The 27,379-nt window shown below is 35.7% G+C and overlaps 1 protein-coding gene across 1 annotated transcript; it reads left to right on the top strand.

Annotated features, from left to right (window-relative positions):
* Positions 1-796: 796 nt before the first annotated feature.
* oaz2a (ornithine decarboxylase antizyme 2a) lies at positions 797-18,845 on the top strand. The gene is given in 6 exon segments (XM_028450826.1): positions 797-1,010; positions 11,700-11,766; positions 11,768-11,848; positions 12,774-12,946; positions 16,104-16,189; positions 17,409-18,845. Coding segments are annotated over 6 exon segments (651 nt in total). The 5' UTR covers positions 797-897; the 3' UTR covers positions 17,540-18,845.
* The last annotated feature ends 8,534 nt before the right edge of the window (positions 18,846-27,379 follow it).

Below are 27,379 nucleotides of genomic sequence, written 5' to 3'. Positions count from 1 at the left end.
GGAAAAAAAAAATGATACAAAACTTGTTTTCAATATGAAAAAAATCATTGTCAAAAAGTCAAAATTATGAGTTAGTTAAGTCATAATTATGAGAAAGTAATTCATAGTATGAGAATTTTTTTTATGTAAATTGCAAAGAAATATACAAAAATGCGATGGAATAATTTTGCAATAAAAACCGATTTATGTATTTTTCTACACTATGTAAAATGTGTTGAATTCTAAAAACTGAACAAACAGCCAAAATATGTGTTTTAAAGTGTGATTAAGAATGGTAACAGTCAGTGTCGTAGACTACTGCAAGTAATTATGAGATACAAATTGAACATTTGCAGCAGTCTACCGAAACTGACTGTTACCATAATTACACTGAAAAAACATATTTTGGCTGTTTATTTCGTTCTTAGAATTCAACACATGGTACCTAGTGTATAAAATAAAAGTAGATAAACAAGACCTTATTGTAAAATTACCCGGTCACATTTTTTTTTTTTTTTTTTTTTTTTTTCAACTTTACATAAAAATAATTTTATCATAAATATGACTCTCTATGGTGATTTTTTTTTTTTTTTTTTTTTTGTTACTGACGGAAACGGGCTTCCATACAAACTTATATTTTGCTCTTGTTGTTGTTTTTTAAGTTTGCTGAATTTTTTACTGCACATTGGTTTAAAAAAAGGGGAAAAAAGCTGTGTCATGAAAAGCGGATCATTTGTTTACTGTTTTTCGTCCCGTACAAGGAAGTTAGTGGTTACCCATGATGCCTTGCGGTAGGTTTAAAAACCCTGCGGTGCTCGTGCACAGAGCAGAGCTACTTCAGTCCTGAACAGTGTCACATCTTTTCTTTAACTACCGACACAAACTTTATTTACTACTTATTAATCGTCTGAGTCACGAATGCGCAACTCGTCTGTGGAGTTTTTGTTGAACAGTAACTCGTTTGGCTGTAAAAAGAAAAGACGCGAAGCTCCGAGTTTCCTCGAAGCTGTCATGTTAAACACAGATGAAAGGTAGGACTTTAAATGTCTCCATTTGTTCAAGTTACTTGTTTTATTGTAGATATTCTGTTGAGTTTAAACATTTAATACTCGTCTTTTATTATTGGAAACTTTTGTAAAGCTATTAAAAATAGTTTGACGTTGTTCTAGTGTTAGCTATAGCACCTAGCACAGTTCCGAATATATATATATATATATATATATATATATATATATATATATAAAACCTTAACAGAGGGATCGTAAACACGACATGTTTAAACAAGTGTACACAACATTCCAGCTTTACAACACAAACATGAGATTACCGGAAGGGATCCAAAACAAAACAAAAAAAAACTATAGCAATAAATCTATTCATCAGGCATTAAATGGTATTTTTCAACGTTGGGGTCGGGACCCTAAGTAGAGTCGCCTGGAGTTTAAATAGGCTCACCTGAATAACATAGGTTTTTAAAATGTTTTAATAATAATAATAATAATAATAAACTGTATTTGTAATGCACTTTATATTTGATGCCAAACCTCAAAGTGCTACAGGATTAAAAAAACGAAGAAAAAAAATACAACATATAACTTTTAATTCTTCTACCTTTTTTTTTTTTTTTTTTTTTAATTAAAACAGTCTTACACAAATGTATTTCAATACTTTAACTTTGTGAGTTATACATTTAGTTAAACTAAGATACAGTAAATAAAATACATATATAGCTGAGATCAAACATGATCAAAAACTAATTCTAGGAAAAAAAAGTATTTGGGTTCGCCTGAAATTAAAAAAGGGTCACGAGCCAAAAAAAGGTGGCAGCGGCTATCCGTACGGTTGCCTATCAATACACTGACATTCTATCTATACGCAGTGCCTCTGTTTGTCCAGTTTAGGTCATGTGAGAGGCCAGTTATTGGTCAGTTTAGGTCACATGACTAAGACTAAACCTAACCCTAAAAATTGTTGTGATATTGGGTTATGACTTATAACCTAACCCTAAGACGCTACGTACTTGTGATTCGGTAACCGTACCAATAGCACCAGGGGTTGTCCGTACGGCAACCATACAAATAGACACTTTCCAAAAAGGTCGGGAACCACTGCACTAATTACTGTTTCTTTCCACTTATTTATGAAATAAGATTTTTTTTTAAAAAATGTGTTATCTTTCGTTCATTCCATCATAATGATCTATAGTTGTTTTTAAATAGTTTTTAAGCAAAAATGATGCAATCGGACAAAGTTTGAGAACTATAACATCTATAACATGCAAGTATTACACTTAGCCTTTATATTTAGTGCAATATCAACTTATCATTTATGTAGGCCAAACTAAAGAATATAAACTTGATTTTATTAATATTCCTGCTGAGTAAAGAGTGAAAACAAATGTGTAATAAGTTTGTGATCAACAGTAGCTTGTGCTTGTTGTTGCTGTTGTACCAGTGCATTATAAAGTGCAGGATGCATATGAGACAAAACTAAAGAAAGTCATCAAACATATATTTTACAGGTTGTTTGCAACAAGTAAGCCTTGAATACGTGCCCTCTATAGCTGTGGTTCCCAATCTTTTTTTGTCCTGTGTTCCCCTTTTGCATTTTTGTCAGATCATGTGGACCCCCCGTCATATCATAAGTACCCTCTCCCTAATTTCAAATCTACAAATTTAAAACAATGAGTGGAATTTAAAGTGAAATGTATTTATTAAGGAAAAAAAAGTAAAGTGTAGCTAATTCTTGTCTTTATCGTATAGTATGATAAAATAGCCTTTACAGCATAAAATAATCCTGTTTCAATAAATTACAAGAAAATATAGTGTTTTATTGAGCAATTCTGCTGTTAGTTTAAGGTGAATTTGTCCAAAAAATAGCTTAAAAAGGAATTAGGGACATTTCCCGATTATTTTCAAATTAATTAAATCTGTCCAAGTACCCCCTGCAATGAGCTTCTGTACCCCTGTTTGGGAACCACTGCTCTATAGGTTTATTATCTGACACGCAGCATAAAACAGAGCGCTTCAGCTTGTGTCCACTGTACGGTTACTATATTGGCTCTGAGTGCTACGACATCATCAGCTGAAGGCATCAACTGGCCTACATCTGCCCACTTACATAACCCAGCCCCCACCCCAATTTATCCCTTCTGCTGTATCACGTCTCGCTGCAGGAGCACATTAGGGGACCATTAGCGTGGATGGAAAGGCATTATCTAACCTCACCTTTTGTATGCGTCTCTTTAATGAGCAGCAGACGGCGGTTCTGAGCTGTGCTGTGTTTGCTGCCAGAATAATGTAGGTCACACCAAAACATGAATAATGTCATCAGGTTTTCAGTTGATTCATGGACGTGTCAACATCAGCTATTTGAGACTTCCACACACAGCACAGTGACAGCAGCAGATAACTGCAACTAAAACGGGGTGCACATAAATGGATTATATCAATCTGAAGAGATTATTTATCTGTTACAGTCCCCAAGGAAAGGCAAGGAAAGGCAAATTTATTTGTATAGCACATTTCATACACAAGGCAACTCAATGTGCTTTACATGATAAAACATTCAATGTTTAAAATCAATAAGATCATTTAAAATCATCAGTAAAATCAATTCAAATCATCAACAAACACATTACATCAACAACATGAAGATAGAAATAAAAAATCAGGCATTGAACAGTTTTGATCCTACAGTGTGTGATGTGTTCCGATAGTCTCAACACACACACACCAGATGTGATAAATAGTTTTTTGGTATCTGTACTTTACTTGAGTTTGTTTTTTGGGCTACTTCTTACTTTTCCCCCTTACTTTTTATTCCGGGTTACCAGACTCAAAACGCCCTCACTTCGTTCTTCTTCTTCTTGTTGTGTACACTAGTTAAAATCACTACTCCTCTGTTACTCGTGAAGAGATTGGGCTGAAATTTGGTAGCTATAATCTACGGATGTGTAGGCATCGACGCTCGGTGCCCGATTTTTCTTTTGGGGCCAAGGGGCCCCAAAAGAAAAAAACAAAACAAAAGTCGATTAATCATTTATATGCGAGTCAAATAATACGACGGTTGGTGGTACCGAATCATTGGCACATACCAATATATAAATGGGACCTATTACCTCGTACGGGTCACAGGGGCGCCAGGGGGCCCTATTTTTCAAATGACTATTCCTCCGTTAGTTCTCGTCAGATCGGTATGCAGTTTGGTATGAATACTCAGAACGAATATGAGACCTTCGGAGCCCTTTTTTGTTAAATGAGGTCCAAGGGCCCTCCCCCCATTTCCGTTAATTTCCAAATTTATGGGAACATAGTCCTGTGATATATCGCTTCAAACGTAATTCAATGTAGTTTACGATTATGCCTCGTACAATTAAACTAGGGGCCCTAATTGGCAATTTCCATTAAGGTTGTTGTCTCATTTATTTGTGAGTCAAGTATTGCGACAGTTGGTGGTACCGAATCATTGACACATATCAATATATGAATGGGGCCCATTACTCCGTATGTGCCACAGGGGCTCATTTGACTGAATTCTTGGGAACGTGGTACGTGCTATTCGGTGTGGAGACGTTCCTCGGGCCAGGCTGTAGTTCATCCCAACTTGTTTAAACGAATATGTGCTTTCTACTCCTTACATTTGAAAGATGAGCTTGTAACTTTTAAGACCTTTGAAGATGTCACAACTCGAGCTGAGTAAAAAAAAAATGATTTATTTGATCTTGAATTGATTTCATTGAAATTTTACAAAATCGATTCATAGGTGCTGAAATTTCTTATTCTTTTGCTCTAATCACAGTAGTCTCGCATTATAGTCTGGTGTTAGCAAGATTGATACCGCTCCTGTGTAACATGAGAGTGCATTCAGTGCAAACATGGCATACAATGCTCCGCTGGGTGAGATGCCCCAACTTAAGTCAGAAGTTTGAAATCATCTTATTAATAACCTTGTAAAATTAGGAACATCAATACTGAATGAAAATCAAATCGCGATTAATCGATTCGAGACCTTTTTAATCGAATCAATTTAGGAAATTGGTGATGATACCCAGCTCTAGTCACAACTTAAAAAGACGATAATTTTTGAAAATGTTCAACTCACAGCTGCTCTGGGTTTTATTGGGTATTTGCACTTTTTTTTTGACACATTTTATTTCTTTTATTGAGTGCTGAATTCTCCAGGTGTTCAAAGGTAACAGATTTACCTTGTTTACATGTACCAGTGTTCTACAAATTCCTAAAAAATACAAATATATGTAATTTGCTGTTTACAAATCCTGATTTATTATTGAAATGACATTTGTTTGACTTTTTACTTTTTATCCCCCGCCACAATGTGTTTAAGCTCTGTCCATCTGTCCGAGTTACAGGGGACAGCTTTTTCTCAGAAACTGTTTAAGATAGGATAACCACATTTGGTGTGTGGCTTCCAGGTAGCAATACCTTGATGGGAGTTGAAAATGAGAAACGCGCTTTTATTTTTTCCCGCATTGTTGCCCTTGTTCGGTTTTTTTTTTTTGGCAGATGTTGATTACTGTCTTCTTGTTTTATTTAAGTACATTTAGTAGCATGTACTTTCTTACTTTTGATCAAGTAAGAGAGCAACTTCAATACTATTACCAAAGTCAAATTTTATAAAAGTATCTATACTTTTAATTGAGTACTAGGACTTTTGCACACACACACACACACACACACACACACACACACACACACACACACACCCATTCTGTCCCATCACAGATTATTTTCCAAGCTAGAATTGTCACGTGATCAAACAAGATCTAACAACGTAATCTAATGCTGTGACCCGAGCAACTCAGAACTCCTACTTGAAAAAGTTACTTGGAACGCCACCTGAAGTCGGAGCTCCTGTTCGGTAAAGTCGGGGGAAAAAGTTTTGAAGAAGAATAGTCACAAGTTTTACCTTTTTCAATAAATGTTACAATTTTTACCCATTTTGTTGGGATGGGGAGTAAACATTTTTTATTCTTCAAAATGTAGCAAAACAGAAAATGTTTAACAACCTTTGCCTGTGTTTAATAATTTTGTCAATCTTTTATTTGTATTCTTGCAATTTATTCATGGAACAAAGACTTTTTTCATTCATTGCATTTGTGCTGCAAGCATATTATTAAGTTCAAGTCATACATACAAATAAAAAGTTTCTTTCAGATTCAAAGATATTATTGAGCAAATCATTATAATGTTCAGTATAATGCCTGTCTGCTGTTGTGAAGGACCTTATTGTTTCACTTTCTTTTGCACTGGAGTGGAACAAGATCACTGCTGTTGTTGAGCGTGTGTCCTCAGACTTTTGCTCTTTACTTATTTTAGTTCCGCCCGTAAGATGTTTGTCATCTCCTAAATGCCAACAGATAGCCAGATATCAACTGACAGAGAGGTCTTACATTTATCAGGCACACTTGTTGACGAGGGGCTGTTGTGGTAACCTTGGTTTTCATTAATGTCATCTTCGTGACTGTCATGTGTGCCAGTGGATTAATAGATATCTGTTTGCATTCTCACACAGGGTTAGATTGATAGCTGAAGTCTTAGGACTACAGTCGTTTCTCACACACACACACACACACACACACACACACACACACACACACACACACACGCACACACACACACAGTGCCGTCCTGACTCGTGAGGTCAGTATTTATTAGTGATGTCACGCATGGTTGGTGTCAGTTCCATTTTACAGTTACAATTACGTTTTCAATTACCTATGTTCAATTATAATTAAATTACGATTACAGTGACCAGCATTTTTTTCCAAATACAATTATTTTCTTATCCTCAAAGTCAATTACGATTACGTTCTCAATTACAATTACTGAGCCTGAAATAAATAACCTAATAAAAGTTAACCTTCCTTTTGTTTGCTTTTTGTTAGCATCTCTTATTATAACAGGTCCTAAATCAGCTGTAAAATACACTGAAAACAAATATCTATCATCTAATTTATTTCCTATCTATTGGTTACCTTGGTAGGCTTCCTAATCAATGAAAATATAAGTTTTAATATTTTTGCTTTGAGCGTTTGAACGCTTTTTGTCCATATTTTTTTTAAATGTAAAAGCTTGATATGAAACATATTTCAATAATTTTTAACTACTTGTGTAGAACTGTACATAGAACTGTAATATAGTTCAACAGTTTTGCATTGAATTATAATTGACCATTTTTATAGAATTTTCATGGCAATTACAAAGTAAATTATCTAAACTCAGTTACAATTTAATTACATTTCGACAGCGACATATTTAAAAAATTACAATTATAATTACGCTATTATCGTGATTAATTATCAATTACGCAATTACAATTAGTGCTGTCGAGATTAAAATAATTGTGTGATTAATTAATTATACTCTGTGATTAATTAATCTAATTAATGTCTTTAATTGCACCTAAAAATTGCTGAGAAACACCCTCAACTTGAGGTACTTTCATTTAAATTACATTTAAACAACACCAAACTTGTTTTTTTCTCTTTTTAAGATAATATTTATCCATTGAGTTTGTTCATTTGTCAGTCATGGCATACTCCCAGCATGTTGCAGTTAGCACTGTCCGAGTGTCCGGGCTAGCTGTCTGTGCTAGCTGCTATATGTTTAGCATTGAGGTGGTAGCGGGGGCAACAAAAGCTTCGGGGGGCAAAGCTTGCTTTATTTGCACACATCTGGGCATTTGTTTTCCATCAGGTGTTTTTATATTCCAGCTAAGCTGAGAAGCTCCGCAGTCTGCTGTCTTGTTATTGTAGTCTGTGCATCGGTATTATGGGTATTCCGCGAACTCTTGAAATGAGAACGGTTCCACGCTGTTTGGAGTGCTAAAAAAGTGATGGCTTTATTTAATGTAATGGCTTTATTTTTTTAGCCGTTATTTTCTTAGCCATTATTTTTTCCTGTAATCAATTAACGCATTAAAGTAACAATCTTTACTACAATTATAATTGACCCCAACCCTGGTGATGCGTTTCTGATTATGTACTGCCTTGTTTTGGGTCCAGGGATCAGGGCTACGTGGTTTCAAGAATGTCTTCGTTCATGTTCAAGTGTCAGAGCATGTGTGCGCGTTTCCTGTTTCTGTGTCTTTTATTTCCTGATATGCCTCTCTCCTTCCTAGAGTCTGCAGTCCACGTTGTTGTATACCCCCCCCAAAAAAAACCCTTTGAAAGAAGTCTTTTTCCTTCCATTGAGCTAGTTTATATCCATAGCCAGGGTTTTAGCGGTGACGCTTTTCCATTACACTGCTGCTAATTACAGAGTTAGGCTTCAGTGTGTTGTTCGTCCTAAATGACTTGCCGCAGCACTTCCTGTTTTGCTGCAATCATTTATGTGCTTGCAAGTGTGTTTGTGTCTTTTGGCGTTTGGCCAAACCCTCCCCCCGAGGCACATCCTACCCCAGAACTTTCACCTATCCCCATTTAATTCACCTTTCTCAGGCCCGTCATGTTGAATTCCAGCTTAATAGGCATATCCTTTCAAATCAAACATTTTCATTGCATGCACTTGCACGCTCTTTACACAAACATCACACAGTCAGCATCTTTATATCTGACCCGCATGTTGCCACAGCACAGGCTGGAAAGTGCACGTCATTCTTAGCCCTGGTGCACAACCTATACCTTCCCCACTTGTTTAAGAATGTATCCTATATTCTGTTTTTAGTGCAACCTCTCGACCCCCTGGGTGCCTGAAGGTTGCATGTTTCCAAGCTGGAGCTTTGCATCAGGCAACGAGTCAGGAGACGTGAGGGTGGTTTCAAGTGTTTTTAAAATGTCAGAGGACCAGAGTATCTGCTTTCAAAACAAGCTGGCATTTCTATCAAGGACGCACAGTCTGTGTCTGAAAGGCTGGATGGAAAATAAGACGTCTCCACATCCTGGTGCTAACCATTCCTCCTTCCCGCTCTTCTGTCCTAACCCTGCCTGTTCCAGTTAGTTATGGTTTGGCAGAGGTAAAAGTAATGGATTACAAGTACTCACGTTACTGTAATTGAATTGCTTGTATGGGTACTTGTACTTTTTTGAGTATATTCCTAAATCAGTAATTGTACTTAAGTATGTTTTAAAGGAAGTAAAGTATTTTTTTGCAATTCTACACCCAACCGTTACTGAGTAAATAATTTTTTGAAAAATTGGTACCTTAAACCACAGTAGTGTACTGACAGGTCAGCAGCTTATGAAGGAACAATTGTCAATGAACATAATCCATATATTCTTAGTTGTTTCATTTCTGATCAAAGCCACTTTCTATGGTTCAGGTTGTGGTTCCTACCTATTATTTTGTTACCCACATGACACTGTTTTTATAAGTTCATAAATATAGAATATACTTAGTGTGAGAATTTTATTATTTTGAATTGAATTCATTGGTGTTATTTTAAAAAAGAACAAACCTTTTATTTTAGTTCAAATTGTGCAAGATTGTGTCTCTAAGAAGAACTGTGGTAAGATTTATTACCAAAATATACGTGGGGGAAGAAAGTAACCAGCACATTTTTACCTGTACTTGAGTATTTTAGATATGACTTACTTGTACTAGAGTACAATTTCAAACAAGTAGCAGTACTTGAGTAGGATATATCAGTACTCTACACCTCTGCAGTTTGGTTATTGATAGTGCTTGCTTTAGTCTTTTAACAAAACCCTCATGTCTACATCAGATTTTAGCTTTGAGCCACTAACTTCTTAATTTATGGGAACAACTAAGGAGGTGGAGGTTTTCCCTGCCGTGAAGTGCACCCATCCATATTTTATCTGCCATAACCAAGAACCAAATGAGAAGCCAAAGGTGCAGCGTGTGCCGTGGCTGTACCAACATGAACAGACCAGCAGTGACGAGCTTTGTTTTCCATTGCTCACATTGTGTGCACATACCTGGCTAATCAGGTTGTCTGGGTTACAGGCCTGGTCTGCAGGGAAACCTTGGCATTCTTCCTTAGACATGTTAGCTAGCTGCTGTTCATCACCACTGCATCATTGAGAAAAAACATAAGAAAAGTGTCACTTTTTAGAAAAATAATGTTCAGCTGTACTTCACTACATCATTGTTGAGTTGAAGAATATTTAATCCAGCGACAGAACTCAACTGGACATCATCGGACATGTGAAGCATACGTGTCCATCTGATAGTGGCCACGTTTGACTGTAACTCAAAGCGCAGCTCTCTATAGTGACACGAGCTATTTGCAGAGGTGTTTACAGATCATGAGCTTGTTTATGATGTATGTCCTGGGCCATACGCACACACCCTCAGGTTCTCTGTGAACACAAAGATACTTTAATCTAACCTACGAGATCAAACCTGCTGAAAGAAGCTGAACCAATGCATGTGATTGGTGAGTGTCTGCAAGGCCACTATGTTACTATGACGATGGTTCTTGTTGTTGCTGCATATCCAGGGAATGCAAATTAAACTGTGTATGTGTAGTAAAATCCCTCTGGCTTTTCCTTAAGTTGCGTTCACACCGAACGCGACTGCAGTCACTTCAGTCGCCCGTGATCATCGCTCCAGTGACGTGATAAACAGGGAACTGTGTGTGTGCGTACAGCTGTTGACGGGGGAGATAGAGCGTTGATCACTTCTTCTCCGGTTTACAACACTAATCATTAACAGCGCAGCTTTTGCGGTTTAAATGATCAACTTACCTAGTTACTAAAGGAAAGTTGAGGAAGTGTATGGTAATGATAGACCGATACATTGACTGGCCGATATTTGCGTTGTTTATGTGTGGGCTGCGTTCGCCGGTCCGCATTATTTACAGAGCACATTTATGTATTTTTTTGTTCTAGTTCTACGTCACCTGTTTTTAGTATTTGTGAAATATTTTTTACTTGTCGTCCTACCACACCTTGGTTAATTTCAATAAATTAAGACTTGTATCATTTGTTATCATTGTGTATTTTTTGTGATGTAAATTGATGGAGCAAAAGTAGTAACGGCTCCAAATATCGGCTCAAGAAAATCAGCAGTCTGTATCGGTCATTGGCTAAGGCTGATGGAAAAAACATCGTTATCGGCATCGGCTCTAAAAAATCCATATCGGTCGATTCCTAGTGTACGGCCCTCCCGTCTCACTGTAGCGGGAGGGATGGGCTGCTGCCTCGGCTCTACAGACCGTGAAGGACGACGGAGTTGTCACTTGAAGTTGCTTGAAAAGTTCACATTTTTTAACTTCGAGCGACTAGCTGGCGCAGTAATTAGTCGCCGGAATCACGCAAGTCGGGTCGCTTGAGGGGAGTTGGCTTGAAGTTGCGTCATTTACATTGATTTTGATCTAGTCACGTCTCGTCTGAATAAATGAAACCGAAACTGAACAGAGGAGGAGCATGTTGGCACCGCTCTCTCTTATAATTGCTATTTACAGTTAACCATGCACAATAACGAATGCTTGGTGGTTTTTCCAGTTTATAGATGTGCAGCTCCTTTAAAAAGTATTGTATCACTTTCCACACAATATATTATAATGAGGGAGCAGCAAGGAACAACTTTAAAAAAAAGTTGGTTTTTCATAGTATTCTGAGCAAAATGTTGTAGTTGGATAAAGGGCGGGACTTGAGCTAAAAATGTTTGAGAACCACTGCCGTAGATAACCTACCAATGGTCTGTTTTCCTCGCTGGACTCTGGTCATGTCACATGTTTTAATGTTTAATTATATCTAAAATATTATAACTGTGTGTTCTGGATTGTCTTCACAGTTCCTGGTTAGCGGGCTCCCTGGTGCCCAGCTCTACCCCTCAGTCTCCAGGGCCTCTGTGGTGCTCCTGATGCCCCTCACCCACAACTGAAGATCCCGGGTGGGCGAGGGAATGTCAGGGATCACTCTCTCAGCGTGCTACTGCACCAGGTAGCTAAAGCACACACACAACCATCAGAGGTGAAAGTCATGGAATGCAAGTACTCATGTTACTGTAATTGAGTTGTACTTTTTACAGTACATTTCTAAATCAGTAATTTTACCTGTACTTATGATTTTAAAGAAGTAATGTAATTTGTTACATTTCTACACCAAAGCGTTACTGAGTAAAATGTTATTTTTTGTTTTGAAATGATCAACGGACATTGTGAAACTACAAAAGACGACCAATCAGATTAAATGTAAAGCACTACACCAAAACAGTAATAAATGGAGTTTATTTTCTTCATTTTAGAGTTCATAAATGTTTTTTTTTATTTAAATTAAATTTTATTAGAAAAAAAATAATTGTACATTTTGACAAACCTTTTTTTTTTTATACAAATGCCTTTGTGGAAAAATACATTATTAGTTTTTATTAGCTCCAATTGTCATTTCCTTTTTAAGTTTATACATGAAATATTAACTTTTACTTTAAGTACTATTTAATTAAGCTACTTTTTACTTGTACTTGAGTACAATGTCAGTCATATAACAGTACCTCTACTTGTGTAGGATATATCAGTACTCTTCACACCTCTGCCAACTATTAAAATAAATAACGGTTTGAGTTTGTATAAATTTGTGAAAAAATAAAACTATTTAATAATAAACTGACACTTCAGCTGTGCCTGCTGTGTTGTGGCAACAATGTAGATGACATCACAGTGTGACCAGCATATCTGCTTGTCCGCACGTATAACCAGCAGCTCTATTGTGTCCACCTCCATCAGATTAGGGGCCATTTTTAAAATGGTCTTGAAATAAAAACAACAGTTAACCTTTTTCATGACAGAGCACATTAACAGTGGAAACAACCTCATTCATGTTTCTATTTGTCGTTTTACACCTTAGTTTAATCACATTCTCTCCCTAGGATGATAAGTTAACGGTGACACAGGCCGCTCCGGTGAGTGGGAACCCCTCTTTTCTCCGCTTCCGCTATCAGCTGAGTGAGCGCCGCGCGGCCTTCTGGAATACGGCTCTGTCAGAGGACAGCCTGTTTATTGAGATTCCTGCAGGAGCACTGGTGGAAGGAAGCAAAGAGGGGTAAGTTTAACTCAAGCAAATGCAGTAACACTGGACTATCACAAACAAATATTTAGTTGTTTTAGAACACGGGTCACCAACATGGTGCTTTGGGCCCCAGGTAGCCCACATCTGATTAACTTTCCAGGATTCAAACTCACAAAGATAAATACAGATGTTTTTCGTAGAGTTAAATATTGCTTCACATAATAAAGTTTTAGTATTAAATTATCATCTTTAAATGTTTATTTTCACTAAAACATTGTGACAAATGTTTTTTAATTGCTGCAGATTGGGTGTATGGGTAGTGGTATGAAGAAGAGCAAAAAATCTGGACGTAAACCATTAAATTAAACTTTCAACCGTTTCTGACAAGAACACCAGCTCTTTGCAGCAGACAGATTCTACTTAGGTCGGCATTAATGAGCAGCAGTCTGTCTATCCTAGTCGCCTTTATTTACATGCACAAAGCTTTTCTTCTAGAACTAAACTTGAGTTGATTTTTTCTTATTTTGCACCAATGTTTATTAGTGAAATATATGCAGTGGAGTAGCTAGCGTTAACCTGGTAGCTAACCTGTTAATTATCATTTTGTATATATGTGTGTATATATATATAATGTGACCTAAAATTAGGTTGGTGGCCAGGGGATTTGTGTATATATCAGTATCAGAAAATATCAGAAATCAAAATTTCATTGTTGGACGATATGGAATATCAGCAAAAAGCTGAACATCAATAAAGGAAACCTTAAAAATCACCTGGAATCCATTTATTCAGTTTGTTCAAAGTACTAATGCAACTGTTGCCTCACAATAAGGGTGTACTCACACTGGCAACCAGAGCCGTTCCTAACCAGCTCTGTGCATGTGTGAAACCATGGGGGGGCCATTGTCTGGCCTGCGTAGGTGTGAACTGCACCACAGGGGGGTTAACGGCCCGATGGTCCTGCTGGAAGAGGTGGTCCAAACAGCGTGCCAGACTGGCACGGTTGGCCGCGCATGCGCACGCACAACTCGACTCGACCCGCGCGCAAAATGTGATGACGTTGGTACCGCGCGACGCTTTACGGCACATAAACATCCGCAATGATAGCGGTGTCAGAAGTGCTCGTTAGCTGATGAAAAGTTCAGAGTTGGCGTTTCCTGATATATATGAACAACACCACAGAGAACTCATGGAGGAAGAGGACAACATGACCGTCAGGACTTCTCTTTGTTCAGCCGACAGCGGGACAGTAACGGAGTGTAGCAGCTCATCATCAGGTCCGGGTATTTCCGAGGGTTTAAATATACATATAAACACATATTACTGGTATATTAACCCATATAATCCAGAAAATATGGAAATGGGACATTTTACTGCTGCAAATGTGTAACTAATATAAATATAAATATATATATATATATGGTGTTTCAGTGTTCTGGTATTTTGTAGACAGGACACATGTGGTTGGCTATTATATAACCCAGAAAAAAATGGAAATTGGACATTGTACTGCTGCTAATGTATAACTAATATAAATATAAATATATATATACATGGTGTTTCAGTGTTCTGGGACACATACTCACTAACTCTGTAGAATGAAAACAAACACACTGTCTTGGGGAGCAAAGTGTAGTGTATTAATTTATTCATCTAAATGTAACCAAAAACAGAACATCACAAATACAAGCCCAAATAAATGAAATGTCTGAAAGAAAGGGTAATAATTTTCCAAACAAAAATCAATAAGCCAGAAATAAAGTGCAACCTTTTGCAAAATGTAACATGAACCTTAAAAACAAAACATTTAAACATTGGAAGTACAAGGATGGGAATATTATGACAGCAGAACCTGGAACAAGACTGCAAAATGTTGCAACTATTTATTTATTTTTAATCTTATTTTATTTCTCTTCTTAGGTCGTGTCGTGTTAGTGCACATGTGATAATATCAATTTTCAGTATGTGGAGTTCCTGTTAGTCCTGCACAACTATAATGAATTGCTCAGAAATCAGAAAGTGTCCTGTTCTCAAAATACCAGTAATATGTTACACATTTGCAGCCGTAAAATGTCCCATTTCTATACGTTTTGGTTTATATGTGTTAATATACCAGTAATGTGTTTATATGCATGTTTATACCCTCAAAATTACCATGGAATTTTGGGTTTTACTCAGACCCCTCATCATCATGTCTCTGCAGAAGAAGACCCTCCACTGCACCTCAGCACTTTAACAACTCACTAATTTCATAATTTAAATACCTTTGTTTTTCTGTTTGCATGTCGTTTGCTTTGTATTTAATAAAATAGTTTCTCCAACAGTTAAATCTACACATTTATACTGTATATAATACACATACAGGATGATGTGTAACAATCAGTAAAATTAGCTGTAAACACATTTTGTAGAACTAAATATAAGGTTATGCTGTGAACAGAAAGAAAGGAAGACGAGCCAGATAATTATAAACTTTAGAATATAATACAATCATAACTTTTAATCATAAATATGACTCTTCTCAAAACAACAAACTTTGATATCTTTGTCACACAATGTCTACGCTTCCAGTGAATAATTTACAAAAAAAAAAAAGTTCACTGTCACCATCATAGTTTTTCATAACTCATTTTACAACTTAATTTCAGCTCCTATTGTTTGTTTTATGCCGTTCTGTTGGTCTTCTCTGATACCAAGTTATAATTCATAAGCGAAAAAGAAGAAAGGGGTGTGTCTGCCTTTGAAGGGGGTGTACCCGCTTACAAACCAAAACGCCCCTTTTTGCTGCTGGTTGAATAATATTGTCTTCACCAGCCAAAATGGCTAGTAACGCTAATATGTTACTTGCCAAAGTTAATTTTTACCCACAATTGGCGGGTGTTAAATTAAAGCCCTGGTCCCTCCCCTTATCCTACATTACAGTAGTAAATAATTACTGTATCAGCATCCTGATAGAGCTAACTAAGCTAGCAGAGCAGTGCTGTTATTGGTCTGTTTTTATTCCCTGACCGTTTGGCTAACTTCTGTGGCTAGACAAGGTAACCTTGCTCGCCGCCGGCGGCCCGGCACGCTGCCAGTCCTGAGAGTGGTCCGCTTTGCTGCATTATTATGTAAAGTTGCAGTGCTTATGTAAAAAGCAAACGTCACCGTCCCTCTCTCACTCTGACTGTGTGTGTTCATGTGATTCCAGGCTGACGGCTCTGCTGCAGTTTGCAGAGGAGAAGCTCAAAGTTACCTACGTCTTCCTTTGGTTCCACAAAAGCAGAGAGGATCGATGTAAGAGCCAGATGTGATAGCCTTCTGCCCAATATTACTGTACATATACACCGCTATACAGATGTTGCTGATGCTCACGCTGGGAATGTCGCCTCTCAGGAAACAATTTAGATTTCCAACATATTTGACCAATGACCATATGTTTAATAGGAATCAGGCTGTCATTATTGTTCTGCAGAGTGATTTAGCTCATCAAACCTGAATGTGTTTCTATAAAAAGTGAATGCGTTTGGCTAAGATGGAATGAAAACTTTTTTGTCAAATGGTTTTTTTGAAATATCTCTAAGAAAAGCAGTGGGATCATTGTACCAGGATGACCCTAACCCACACTTCAAAGCAGGAATGGGCAACTCTATCACAGCGGGGGTCACAAAAATGTGATTGTAATTGATCCGAGGGCCACGTTATCAATATTTGTCAGGCTCAGCATTTAGAATAACTGATCTGAACATGAATTAATACAGGCGTGGTGGGGTTGTCTTTTTTTAAGCCATTTTGTGTGTTTTTGTATATTTTTCTGTCATTTTCTGCATTTAAATTGTTGATTTGTGTGTTGTTGGGGACATTTTCTGTATTTTTGTTATTTTCTGTGTTTTCCTGTTGTGTGTCTTTGGAGCTATTCAGTAATGTGATGTTGTTTTTTGTGTTTTCATGGTCATTTTAAGTGGTTGTTGAGTCTGTCTTTGTCATTTTGTGTTTTATGACTCATTTTGTGTATTTTTGCTATTTTTTTGTGTGTTTTTGTGTACTTTATTTTGCTGTCAATTTGTGTGTTTTGTGAGTTATTTTGTGTATTATGTTGGGCTTTATATTCCTTCCAACTTCTTGAAATACAATTTTTGGGATTTGGGGTGGAGAAAAGGGTGGGTGCGCCCCTCCTGTGCAGCCTGCAGGATGGGAGGGCCAACAAAGGCATTTAAATATATAGCGAGGGAATTATAAATATATATATATGTGTATATATATGTGTGTGTATATGTATATATATATGTGTGTGTATATATATATATATATATATATATATATATATATAAAATTCCCTCGCTTCATTCTGTTTAGTCAGAAGAAGTGTTTCCATTCCCACTTTTTATTGCGCTCTGTAGATTTTGTTTATTTCCAAGGTTAATGGAAACCCAGCTAATGGTTTGTTCACCCACTCATTGAACCGTTATGCATCTTCTCTGTTTGCTAATGGCTCCACCCACTGTTTCTTCTCCAGTGTCCATCATCAGGACGTTCCACTACATGGGCTTTGAGATGGTGAAGCCGGGCAGTCCCATGGTACCCGCTCGGCCAGATCTGGCCTTCATGGTTTACTCTCTGGAAAACAGCAGCTCTGATGAAGAGTGAGCGTCCATCCATCACCCTTCTTACATCAGATATCCCCGCCCCCCCTTCTTCCTCTTCCTGTCTCCCCACCTGATTGACCACAGACTGTTCTCCTGTACGATAGGAGAAGACTTTAAATCAGGTGTAATGGACGAGTCGTCACCTGTGACAGACGATGTCACTGTGTGGCAGCAGCACATTCAGGAGAGTGTGTTTCACTCACAAACTCTGCAGCTTCTACCTTTTTTAGTTTTTTTTTTTATAAGAAAAGATGCTTTTCATTTGCTGGAAGTGTTTAAAGGTAGAAGAAAGAAAAATCTAAGGTGTGTTTAGATCAAAGTCAGTCTGGCTTTGCTTCCTTTTTTATCTAGTATAGCTCAGAGAGAGCCAGAAATAGTTTCCTGCACCTGTAAAGATACGTGCTCCTTTTCCTCAAACATGACCAGGCATCATTCCAGCACAGGCCACACCCCCTCTGGGTTTTAGCTGTTTTTAGCTCCAAGTGGATGTGAAATCCTGAAGCCCTTCATCTGCTTCTTTTCAAAAATAATAATGACTCAAAAGAACCTCTGGAGCCTTTGTTTCCTCACAAATGAGATGTGGGCATTAGTAATGACTTTAAATTAGTATTTACTTAAAATTAGTATTTACTTTAAATTAGTATTTACTTTAAATTAGTATTTACTTCATAAGACACAAAGTGCAAAGCAGTGCAACTCTTAATGATGCACTGATTAAAAAATATACTGTGAGGCTGAGAAATGTTTTTTTTTTTTCTGCCTGAAGAGAAAAGTGCAACTGATTTGCATCTAAAGTCTTATTAAAATAATCACTTTCACATGATACATATATGTCAGTAATAGCTTACAGAATCAATGGTTATATTTTTTAATTTCTGTCTGTCTGCAGTCAGTTTAAAACATCTGGCTGAACTCGTGGTGAACACATCACACAATAAACCTACATTCCATGTCCTGTCCATTCTCTGTAAAAAGTCAATGAAACATGGTGGTGTGGTTTTATTTGATCTTCTGATTTAGGTTTAAAGTTAAGGATGAGTGACTTTATTTCACTGCAGCTGTTTGAGTTCTACAGGCTTTCATATACAGTGTATATATATATATATATATATACACTGTTAACAAATGTGTATACACAACGCTTCACAGAGTTCTATTTTTATGTACACACACAAGCACTTAGGTATAATTTCTCTAATGCTGTGATATTTTAGGGGGATTCTTGTGTTCTTTAGTTTGAAAATAATCACACATTATATACATCTTGTCTCGGGGTTTGGTCAATAAAGGAAACTTTGTTAATGTTAGTGTTTTTCTTCTTTTTTTCCACCTGTAAATAAATCAGAATAATCAATACTCTGGAGTTAAAGCAGGATTGGAAATTTCTTACTGAAGATTTAACAGAATAAACAAAAAAATGAAAGATTCTCACGAGGAAAAATGTCAACATTCAGACTGTACAGCACGGTGTTGGTTCCATCATACTAATGGGCTGCTTTGGTGTGCCCTTAATGTATTAAAACATGGTTCCCGCGGATTGTTAAAAAATCTTAAAATGCATTAAATTCATGAATCAAAAAATACGGCATTAATTGTCATTAAAATGTCTTAAAAAGTCTTACATTTTAGCACGAGTATGATTTTATGATTGTAATTGTGTTATATATATGACACATGTTGATTTTATATATAATCAACATGGAAAAATGTGAATTTAACAAAAATTGCCTCCAACAAAAAATTTTCTTAATGTTTTTTTTTATTTATTTTTGTTTTAAAGATTTTTGGCTATTTTTGTAGTCATGAGTTTTTAGAGTGATTTGGATTATTATTTTTGTGTATTTTTGTGTGTTTACTTTGGGGTCTGCACTAGACACTGGATTTTTTTACCTAACCAATTAAGTAAATGCAGTTGTGTTTACTGTGAAGGTGATCAAATATTAATTTCAAATAAAATATAAAAAAATAATTTTGAAGCAGAGGATCAACAAAGTGACTGTTAGTCTAGTTTTTAGCATTTTCAGCTGGTGAACGATGATGGTTCTCGCTCTGATGGTTTCATGTCAAGACTTTTATTACAGCGGGGCCACAAACGTGTTTGTTTGATCAGAGGGTCACATGATCAACATTAATGTCAGCATTTAGAATAACGAGTGATCTGAGCATTAATACAGGAAACAACAAAGAGTTTTATAGTAATTGTGTTTTTCTCTCATTTTGTGTATGTTTGTTGTCATGCTTGTTATGAGGCATTTTGTGTATTTTTCCTGTAAAATATGTATTTGTGCTGTCATTTTGCATTTTGGGGAGTAATTTTTGTGTATTTCTTTTGTTGTTTTGCTTGTTTTTTCGTGCTGTGGGTTTTCAGTCATTTTCTGTTTTTTTTTGTGTACTTTTGTCATTTTCTGTAATTTTGTGTATTTTTTGTGTATTACTGTTTTGTTTGTTTTTTTTAGTAGTTTTGTGTGATTTCTGAGTATTTTCTATGTTTTTCTGTTGCCTTTTTACTGTATTTTCCTGCAATGTTGTAATTCTTCATGTTTTTTTTTTTTTTTCTTGCTCTTTTGTTTTGTGTATTTTGAAGTCATTTTGTATATTTATTTTTGGGGCCCCTCTGCCACCAGTTCCTATGACTGCTGTAATAAGGCCATGTTTTTATCTTGTGGTCTCCTGAAGGTCAAAGGTCATAGGTGGACCCAGTTATCTATGTTTTTGCTATCTATGTCACTAATCCTGTAACAGGTGGAGGCGGATCCTCCACTGCTGGTTTTAATCTTAATCTCTATGACTTTTCCATAAACTCTCCTCACACCACGGTTACAGCATTAGCCACACCCACATCCATTCTCAGACGCATGGTCAGTCGTCTCGGTTTCCAACATCTGGTTCGCTGGGTTAAAGTGAACCCACTAATCCCCACTGAGGACACTCACAGAGCTTTACGCGTTGTTATGAAAGTTGACTTTCTGTGCTTACAGTTGACTAAAAAGCAACTTTAATGATATATATTTATGCAACATATTACATCACAGTTATAATTACCTGCTTACATTTTCTACATAGTTTTTTTCAGGCCTAAAAGATACATTTTAATCAATATAAGTAATATCATAATCATATCTCATCAGACATTTTTCATTTCATTTATTTAGGGCAGTGTACAAATGCATTAAGTTATAAAAACTATACAGTAGTCTTGCCTAATAATAATAATCCACATTATTTGTAGATTACAAATGTATTCATACAACATAGTAAATTATTTTTCCAAAATGTGACGCAGAGGTTCTTTACCAACTTGTGATTTTATTGCATCTAAAATTAAATTAAAATTTTAGCTTGAGCATGTTTAAATAATGACCCTTTTTGTTCTTTGTAATATGAAACATTTTTTGAAAATAAGGTGAAATAATTTAGTAAAGAGCAATATAAAATATTGGAAAAGATGGAATAACTAAAATAATAATAATAATTATTATATATATATATATATATATATATATATATATATATATATATATATATATATATAGCATACGTATACATTTCTGAAATGTGTTTTCAATAAATACATTTTAAAAAATCCTAAAATAAAAATGATCATTAAAGCATTAATATCTGTCATTTTGGATGGTTTAGAAAGTGTTGAATAATCAGTCATAAACTCTAGCTGTAACTTCCTCTGATACAGTAGAAGAAGAAAAGAAATAAACACCCATAACTGTAATTCCTCTTCTGTGACAGAGTGAAGTATTGTATGAATTTCTACAGAACTCATTCAGTTAAACCTGTAAACATCAGGATTAAGCTTCGGTACAAACATTGGCACATGGCAGAGACTCATAATAATAAGAACAATAATATTCGTTGGTTGAATGATGAGCTGAGTCATGGTGGAAACATGTTGAGCAGGTTCTGACACGTCCATGGTACATTATGTAACTCTGTTGTGTTTGTTTAGGAAATAATTGCATGGATTTCATCTCTACTATTTCAAAATTCTACAAAGTAAACATTATTTTCTATTGGGCACCGTTGTTAAGTTGCACATGTTAAGATAAACCGCAACTTTTTGCCACATTTAGCAACAAAGCACGTTTAAAAAGCATATGTGATTTTTTTTTTTTTTTTTTTTTAATGTTACTTTTGACCAGATTTGCAGCAATATTTGTGATATTTACTTTTATCATAAAAATATGTCATTGTTAAATCAAAATCTAAATGTTAAATCAAAATGTTACATTTAAATACAAATGTTAAATCTAAATGTTACATTTAAATACAAATGTTAAATCAAAATGAACTTTTATTTTGGTACTTCTAAATGCTCAAAAACAGTGATGCTGATTGTAAACCTAAATATTTAGAAAATATTAATATCACCAAGGCAGCCACGCCAGAAAATGAGCTCAATATTGAAAATATTTCTGCTATAAAATTGTCATCAAATTTTTTACATTTGACACGTCATAAGAAAGACAGCAATAACAATGCAGGTTTTTTATATCTAAATGGTTCTTTTCGGGACGTCTGGAAGCATTATTATTATTATTATTATTATTATTATTATTAATATTATTACTATTATTATTATTATTATTATTATTATTATTATTATTATTATTATTATTTTTATTACTATTATTATTATTATTATTATTATTATTATTATTATTATTTTTATTATTATTATTATTACTATTATTATTATTATTATTATTATCATTATTATTATATTTATTATTATTATTATTATATTTATTATTATTATTATTATTATTTTCTGTTATCTACAATGCTTTACATGTGGCCTTGCAGAGACACTTGTGTGAAACAGCGCCCTCTGCTGTTAGATAGTGTGTTGACACGCTGATCATAAATGACCTTTTTTTCTTTTATTTAATCTGATTTGATCAGTATTTACTGTCATGATTAGCTTCAGGTATTTATTTTAAAAACATGTTAACGACTGAGATTTAAAAAAACTAAAAACAAATTCAAAGTGAAAAATCTAATTTTATTTACATGTGGTCCAATTTTATTGATTAGAGACAATATGCACTAAACATGTATTTAAAGTGCTCAGCTGCAGATAAAAGACGCAATAATCTCTATTGGTATCAGAGTTATTTGAACATTGAAAATGACATCAATGTTTATCAGTAATTTTGATCAATTACTAGACATTTTAGGTGACCCCACATGGGGTCACAACACCAAGGTTGAAAAACACTGCAGTAAAAATTGTACACTTCAATGTGAAATTATGGCAAATTATAAATGATGGAAAAATATTAATATATTGTTTCGCCAATGTGTGTGTCATCAACAGGCATGAAATGTGTATTTATTTTTGTATGAAAAGCAGGGGTGGAAATAGTACAGAAAAAATCTACTGAAGTAAAAGTACTGTTACTTTGATTACATTTTACTTTAAAGTAAAGTTACTGGTGTAAAAAGTAAACAGTAGCTCACTTAAAACGTACTCTCAGAGTTAAACGTTGTTAGTAAAAGACGTGTGTAAAGATCAAACTAGGTTCTTTTTTTATTATTATGATTTATTAGAGAACATCATTTCAAAATAATGTACATGAGAACAAGACATGGTGTGGCTAACGTGGGGAAATAAAATAAACGCACAGGAGACCAGAGTCGGCGCCAGACAGTATTAAAGGTGCAGTTTGCAACTCTTATAAAAGTGATTTTTTTTTGTCATATTTGCTAAAGCTGTCACTATGTAAGGACAGCTTTACATCAAACTAATAGTTTGTGTGAAAAAAACAGACTTATTGAGCCCCGCCCCCTGCTGCTCCTGTGGCCTTTGGCAGATTGCCAGAATGCACACGACCGAGCAAAAACAACCAATCAGAGCCAGGATTGTGTTTGATGGGCTGTCTGACAGCTGTTGCTCACAGGCCCCGCCCCTTTCCTTTTTTTTTACAGTGTATGGTCTGGAGAAGATTTTAAATCGGGCCCAAAAAATGCAGCCCGACCTGAGCCCAACCCATGAACTTAAATTGTAGGCCCGACGTAAGTTATTTTATTGAACGTATTGCAGAGAGGGGGGCGCGCACACACACCGCAGCCCAAAAGGTATTATAATGACGGGAGTCGAGCTGTTATCACAGTTTTACAGGCTTTAATGGAGGTCGTAGTAACACGGCAAAAATAAACAATCATGACGAGTCAATGCGAGAGCAGGACGAGCTTCTCAAAGTGGAAATACGAGCACTATTTTTGTCTCCAAAAGATGCATCAGTGAAGCTAAGCTAACGCTGCGGACTGTGACTGTTATCCAGGGACAGATCAGCCAAACTATTGCACAGTATGTTGTTGTAAATAAGCAGCCTGTTGCTACTGCTGAGTCACTGCTAACAGCAGCTCATTAGCCTGATATGTTTAGCATTGTGTAGCTGAGAAAAATGCTGTGAATTTGTTTTTCCACATTTATTTTCATAAGCATTTTCAACAGCAGAATGTGCACCTGGAATATGCACAGCTTACTTTACATTACTGTGCTAAGGCTGAAAAATTACTGTTTTAATTTTGGAGCAGCTGTTTTGTGCTTTATACGCACATCATTTATGGTTGTTTTATAACAGTTGATCAACTTTGGATTATTATATTATTACAGCACTGATATGAAGCTTTTTTTTTTTTTTTTTTTCAGTCACTATCACAACACTGTTCATAATTAATGTCATACAATCAGTCAGGAAGAAATTACATCCTAAAAATACACAACCTACCTGAAAACAAAATGTCAAAAATGTATTATAATAACTTCATGTAAACACTGATGCTAGTGTAGGAAATATGACCAACCACTAGGGGGCGACTTGAGCCTGCATTATCCATAATTTACCTCTGTTCTCTCTTTATTCTTGCTATAAGATAAACCTATAATGCAAATGATTAAAAAAAAAAGATTTAAATTTGAATTAAAAAATTAAAATATATATATATATATATATATATATATTGAAAATAAGAAAGATATTGTAGAAAAAGTTGACATCTAAAAATAAAACTGTGGTTTGTAGAGCAGAAACCCCAGGTTTGATTTCAAATTTTATTTTATTTTATTTTTCCTTCAGATGCAGGAAGATGTGATGATGTCATAGGTGCCTTTGCTGCCAGGAAGACCAGGAGAATAAGCTATTTTTAATAACTTTGCAAACTGCTATTGTTTAAATTGATGTGTGTTCATTATTGTAATTTTAGTATTGTAATGTTTAATCTGGAAGTTTTGGATCTTGATCTAGAAAACACTTTAAATGTATCTCTTCTGTTTTGTAGCAAAGTTACAAGTTTGTTATTTTTAGGCTAAGCATTTATATTTATCTAGTTTTTTTGTGTCGTACTCTAATAATATTAATAATTTGCATTTTGAACCTTGTACTAACATGTATATTTAAATATATAAACATCATTAAATATCAATTACTTGGTATAAAAAAAAAGAAAGAAAAAAAAAAACACAATATAAGGGGGCGTTAAAGAGGCTCGTGCCGGCACTGCCTGTTGGCGACAGTCATCTATCTATAATCTATCTATAAAGCAAGGAATCTCCATCTGTGTGTGTGTGTGTGTGTGTGTGTGTGTGTGTGTGCGCACGCGAGTGTTTGTGTGTGCGTGTGTGTGTGCATGCGTTCCTCAAATATCTCAATGAATCAGGCTCAGACTGACCTGAGACTTTCAACATGGCTGCTGCTTTGTTCAAAGGTGTACAATGTTGGTTTTGTTTGGACGTCCCACCCCCACGCCCCACCTCCTGAGTCGACGGACTCAGTGATGATATCATTAGTCCGAGCTCTACGGTGATGATGTCATCCCTATGTTCTAATAGTCCTTAGACATCAAAGCAAAGCAAGACATCAATGACAGCAGACAAATTAATTCACTCAACAAAACATCATTTTCATTTGTGTTCCTCAAATATCTGTGAATCAGGCTCAGACTGACCTGAGACTTTCAACATGGCTGCTGCTTGGTTCAAGGTTGTGCAACGTCAGATTTGTTTGAACTGCAATGATACCGTTAATGAATTATTTCATAAAATTTAGAACTGATGACATCACAGTGGATTGAGCCTTTGCTGGCTTTGATCAGTTGGTCAGGTTAGAGGTGGCCTGTGGGTGCACCAGAGCCAACCACTCTGTGGGCAGTGGGGCAGAGGGTGGATGGTGTCCGGCCAAGGACAGCCTGTCCCGGGCGGTGTGTGTGTGTGTGCGTGGGTGGGTGTTTAATTCAGAATTTAATTTAATTTAATTTGATTTGCATTAGGAATTCAGTGTTTACAAGGTCAGTTCAAAGATGATTTAACTTTTATTCTGAATTAAAGAGGAATTAAAGTTCTCAAAGTTTATTCTGGGGTTTCTGGTTGCATAATATGTTTATCTTTAGACACAATAGGACTACTTTAATAAACAAATCATTTTTGCAAACCCTCTTCTATTCACACACACTGAGGCAGTTATGATAGACTTTTATTTCTTATTACGATCTGCAACACAAAGCCACAAACGCAGGAATGTCTGATCTGAACATTTACATTGATGAGCTTTAATGCAGCAAAGAACAAAGAGTCGGTTTTTGGATTAATTTTGTGTATTCTCGTGTGATTTTGTATAATTCGCTCTCGTTTTGTGTAAATCTGTTTTTGTTTTCTGTCATGAATGAGTTTTTCAATTATTTTATGTATTTTTGTATACTTTTCTATCATTTTCTGTATTCATCCTGGGTGTTTGTAACGTTCTGGATCAACATGTACATTAACAAATGTCACATTTATTACATCACATGCAAATTCTCTAAGAATAATCCAGAATATTGATTCTTTTTCTAGAAAAATAAATATCACAAATTTCATTGCTGTAAATCTGGTCAAAGGCAACATAAATAAATTCACAGACTATGTTTTTTAAACGTGGTTTGTTGATAAATGTTGCGAAATCTTGCTGCTTTTTTTTAGCATGTGCAACTCTACAATCTTTACCTTTTTGTTTGTCTTTTTTTTAGTTATTTCCATTTACACATTTTTTCTGCCTCTTCTCTCTGGAGATACATGTTCTTCATGGATTTTTGCAAGATGGAAATATGTAAAATACATTTGATATTTCTACTTTTGAAGTATGGTGTTGAACTGCTGAAGTCAGCATCCAATTTTAAAATCCAAATAAAAAAACTGACAGAAATACTTTTCATATTTTATTTTTTCTAATCATGTAAAACTTGTTGAATTCCCTAAACAAATACATCTGCCTTGCTTTGCCTGGTGGGAGAATCTGGAGAAACATCAGTAGAAAACAACGCAGTCTGCAGTGGATCTTCTCACATTTTGCGCTGAGCTAAGCAGCTGAAGAGTTTTTTTCAGTAAAACCAGTTTTCACTCCATCTTCTTGCTCTTCTTCTTCTTCCTCTTTGTCCTGCTCCTTCTGTTTCTTGGACTTCCACTTGTGGCGGTGAACACCATCAGTTCAGCGTTCTCTTTCACCAGAAGCTCCATCTCTAGTGTTTTTTTCTCCTTTCCCTGAGTGAGATGTTGGTTCTGAAGAACTCTATATTGAGTCGCCCACTCAGCATCTCTGTTCCCCAAGGTGGAAATCTGTGTCAGGAGCTCACAGTTCTCATTCGTCAGGTCTATAACTTGTTTTTTTGTTTCCTGGCGTTCGTCGGTGAACAGACTCAACTTTTCCTCATATTCCTTCTGAAGGTTGATCATTATATCCACTGTGTCCTCCTCCAGGGCAGAGCACTTCTCCTCACATTTGGCTCTGAGGTCCGTTACGATCCCGTCGTGGTGTTGAACATCCATTAAAGAGAGGATCTCCTCATCTTT

This window comes from Gouania willdenowi, chromosome 6 (assembly GCF_900634775.1).
Source record: "Gouania willdenowi chromosome 6, fGouWil2.1, whole genome shotgun sequence".
Lineage (NCBI taxonomy): Eukaryota > Metazoa > Chordata > Actinopteri > Blenniiformes > Gobiesocidae > Gouania > Gouania willdenowi.
Note: the sequence above shows the minus strand (reverse complement) of the source record. Positions and strands in the feature narration are given on the sequence as shown.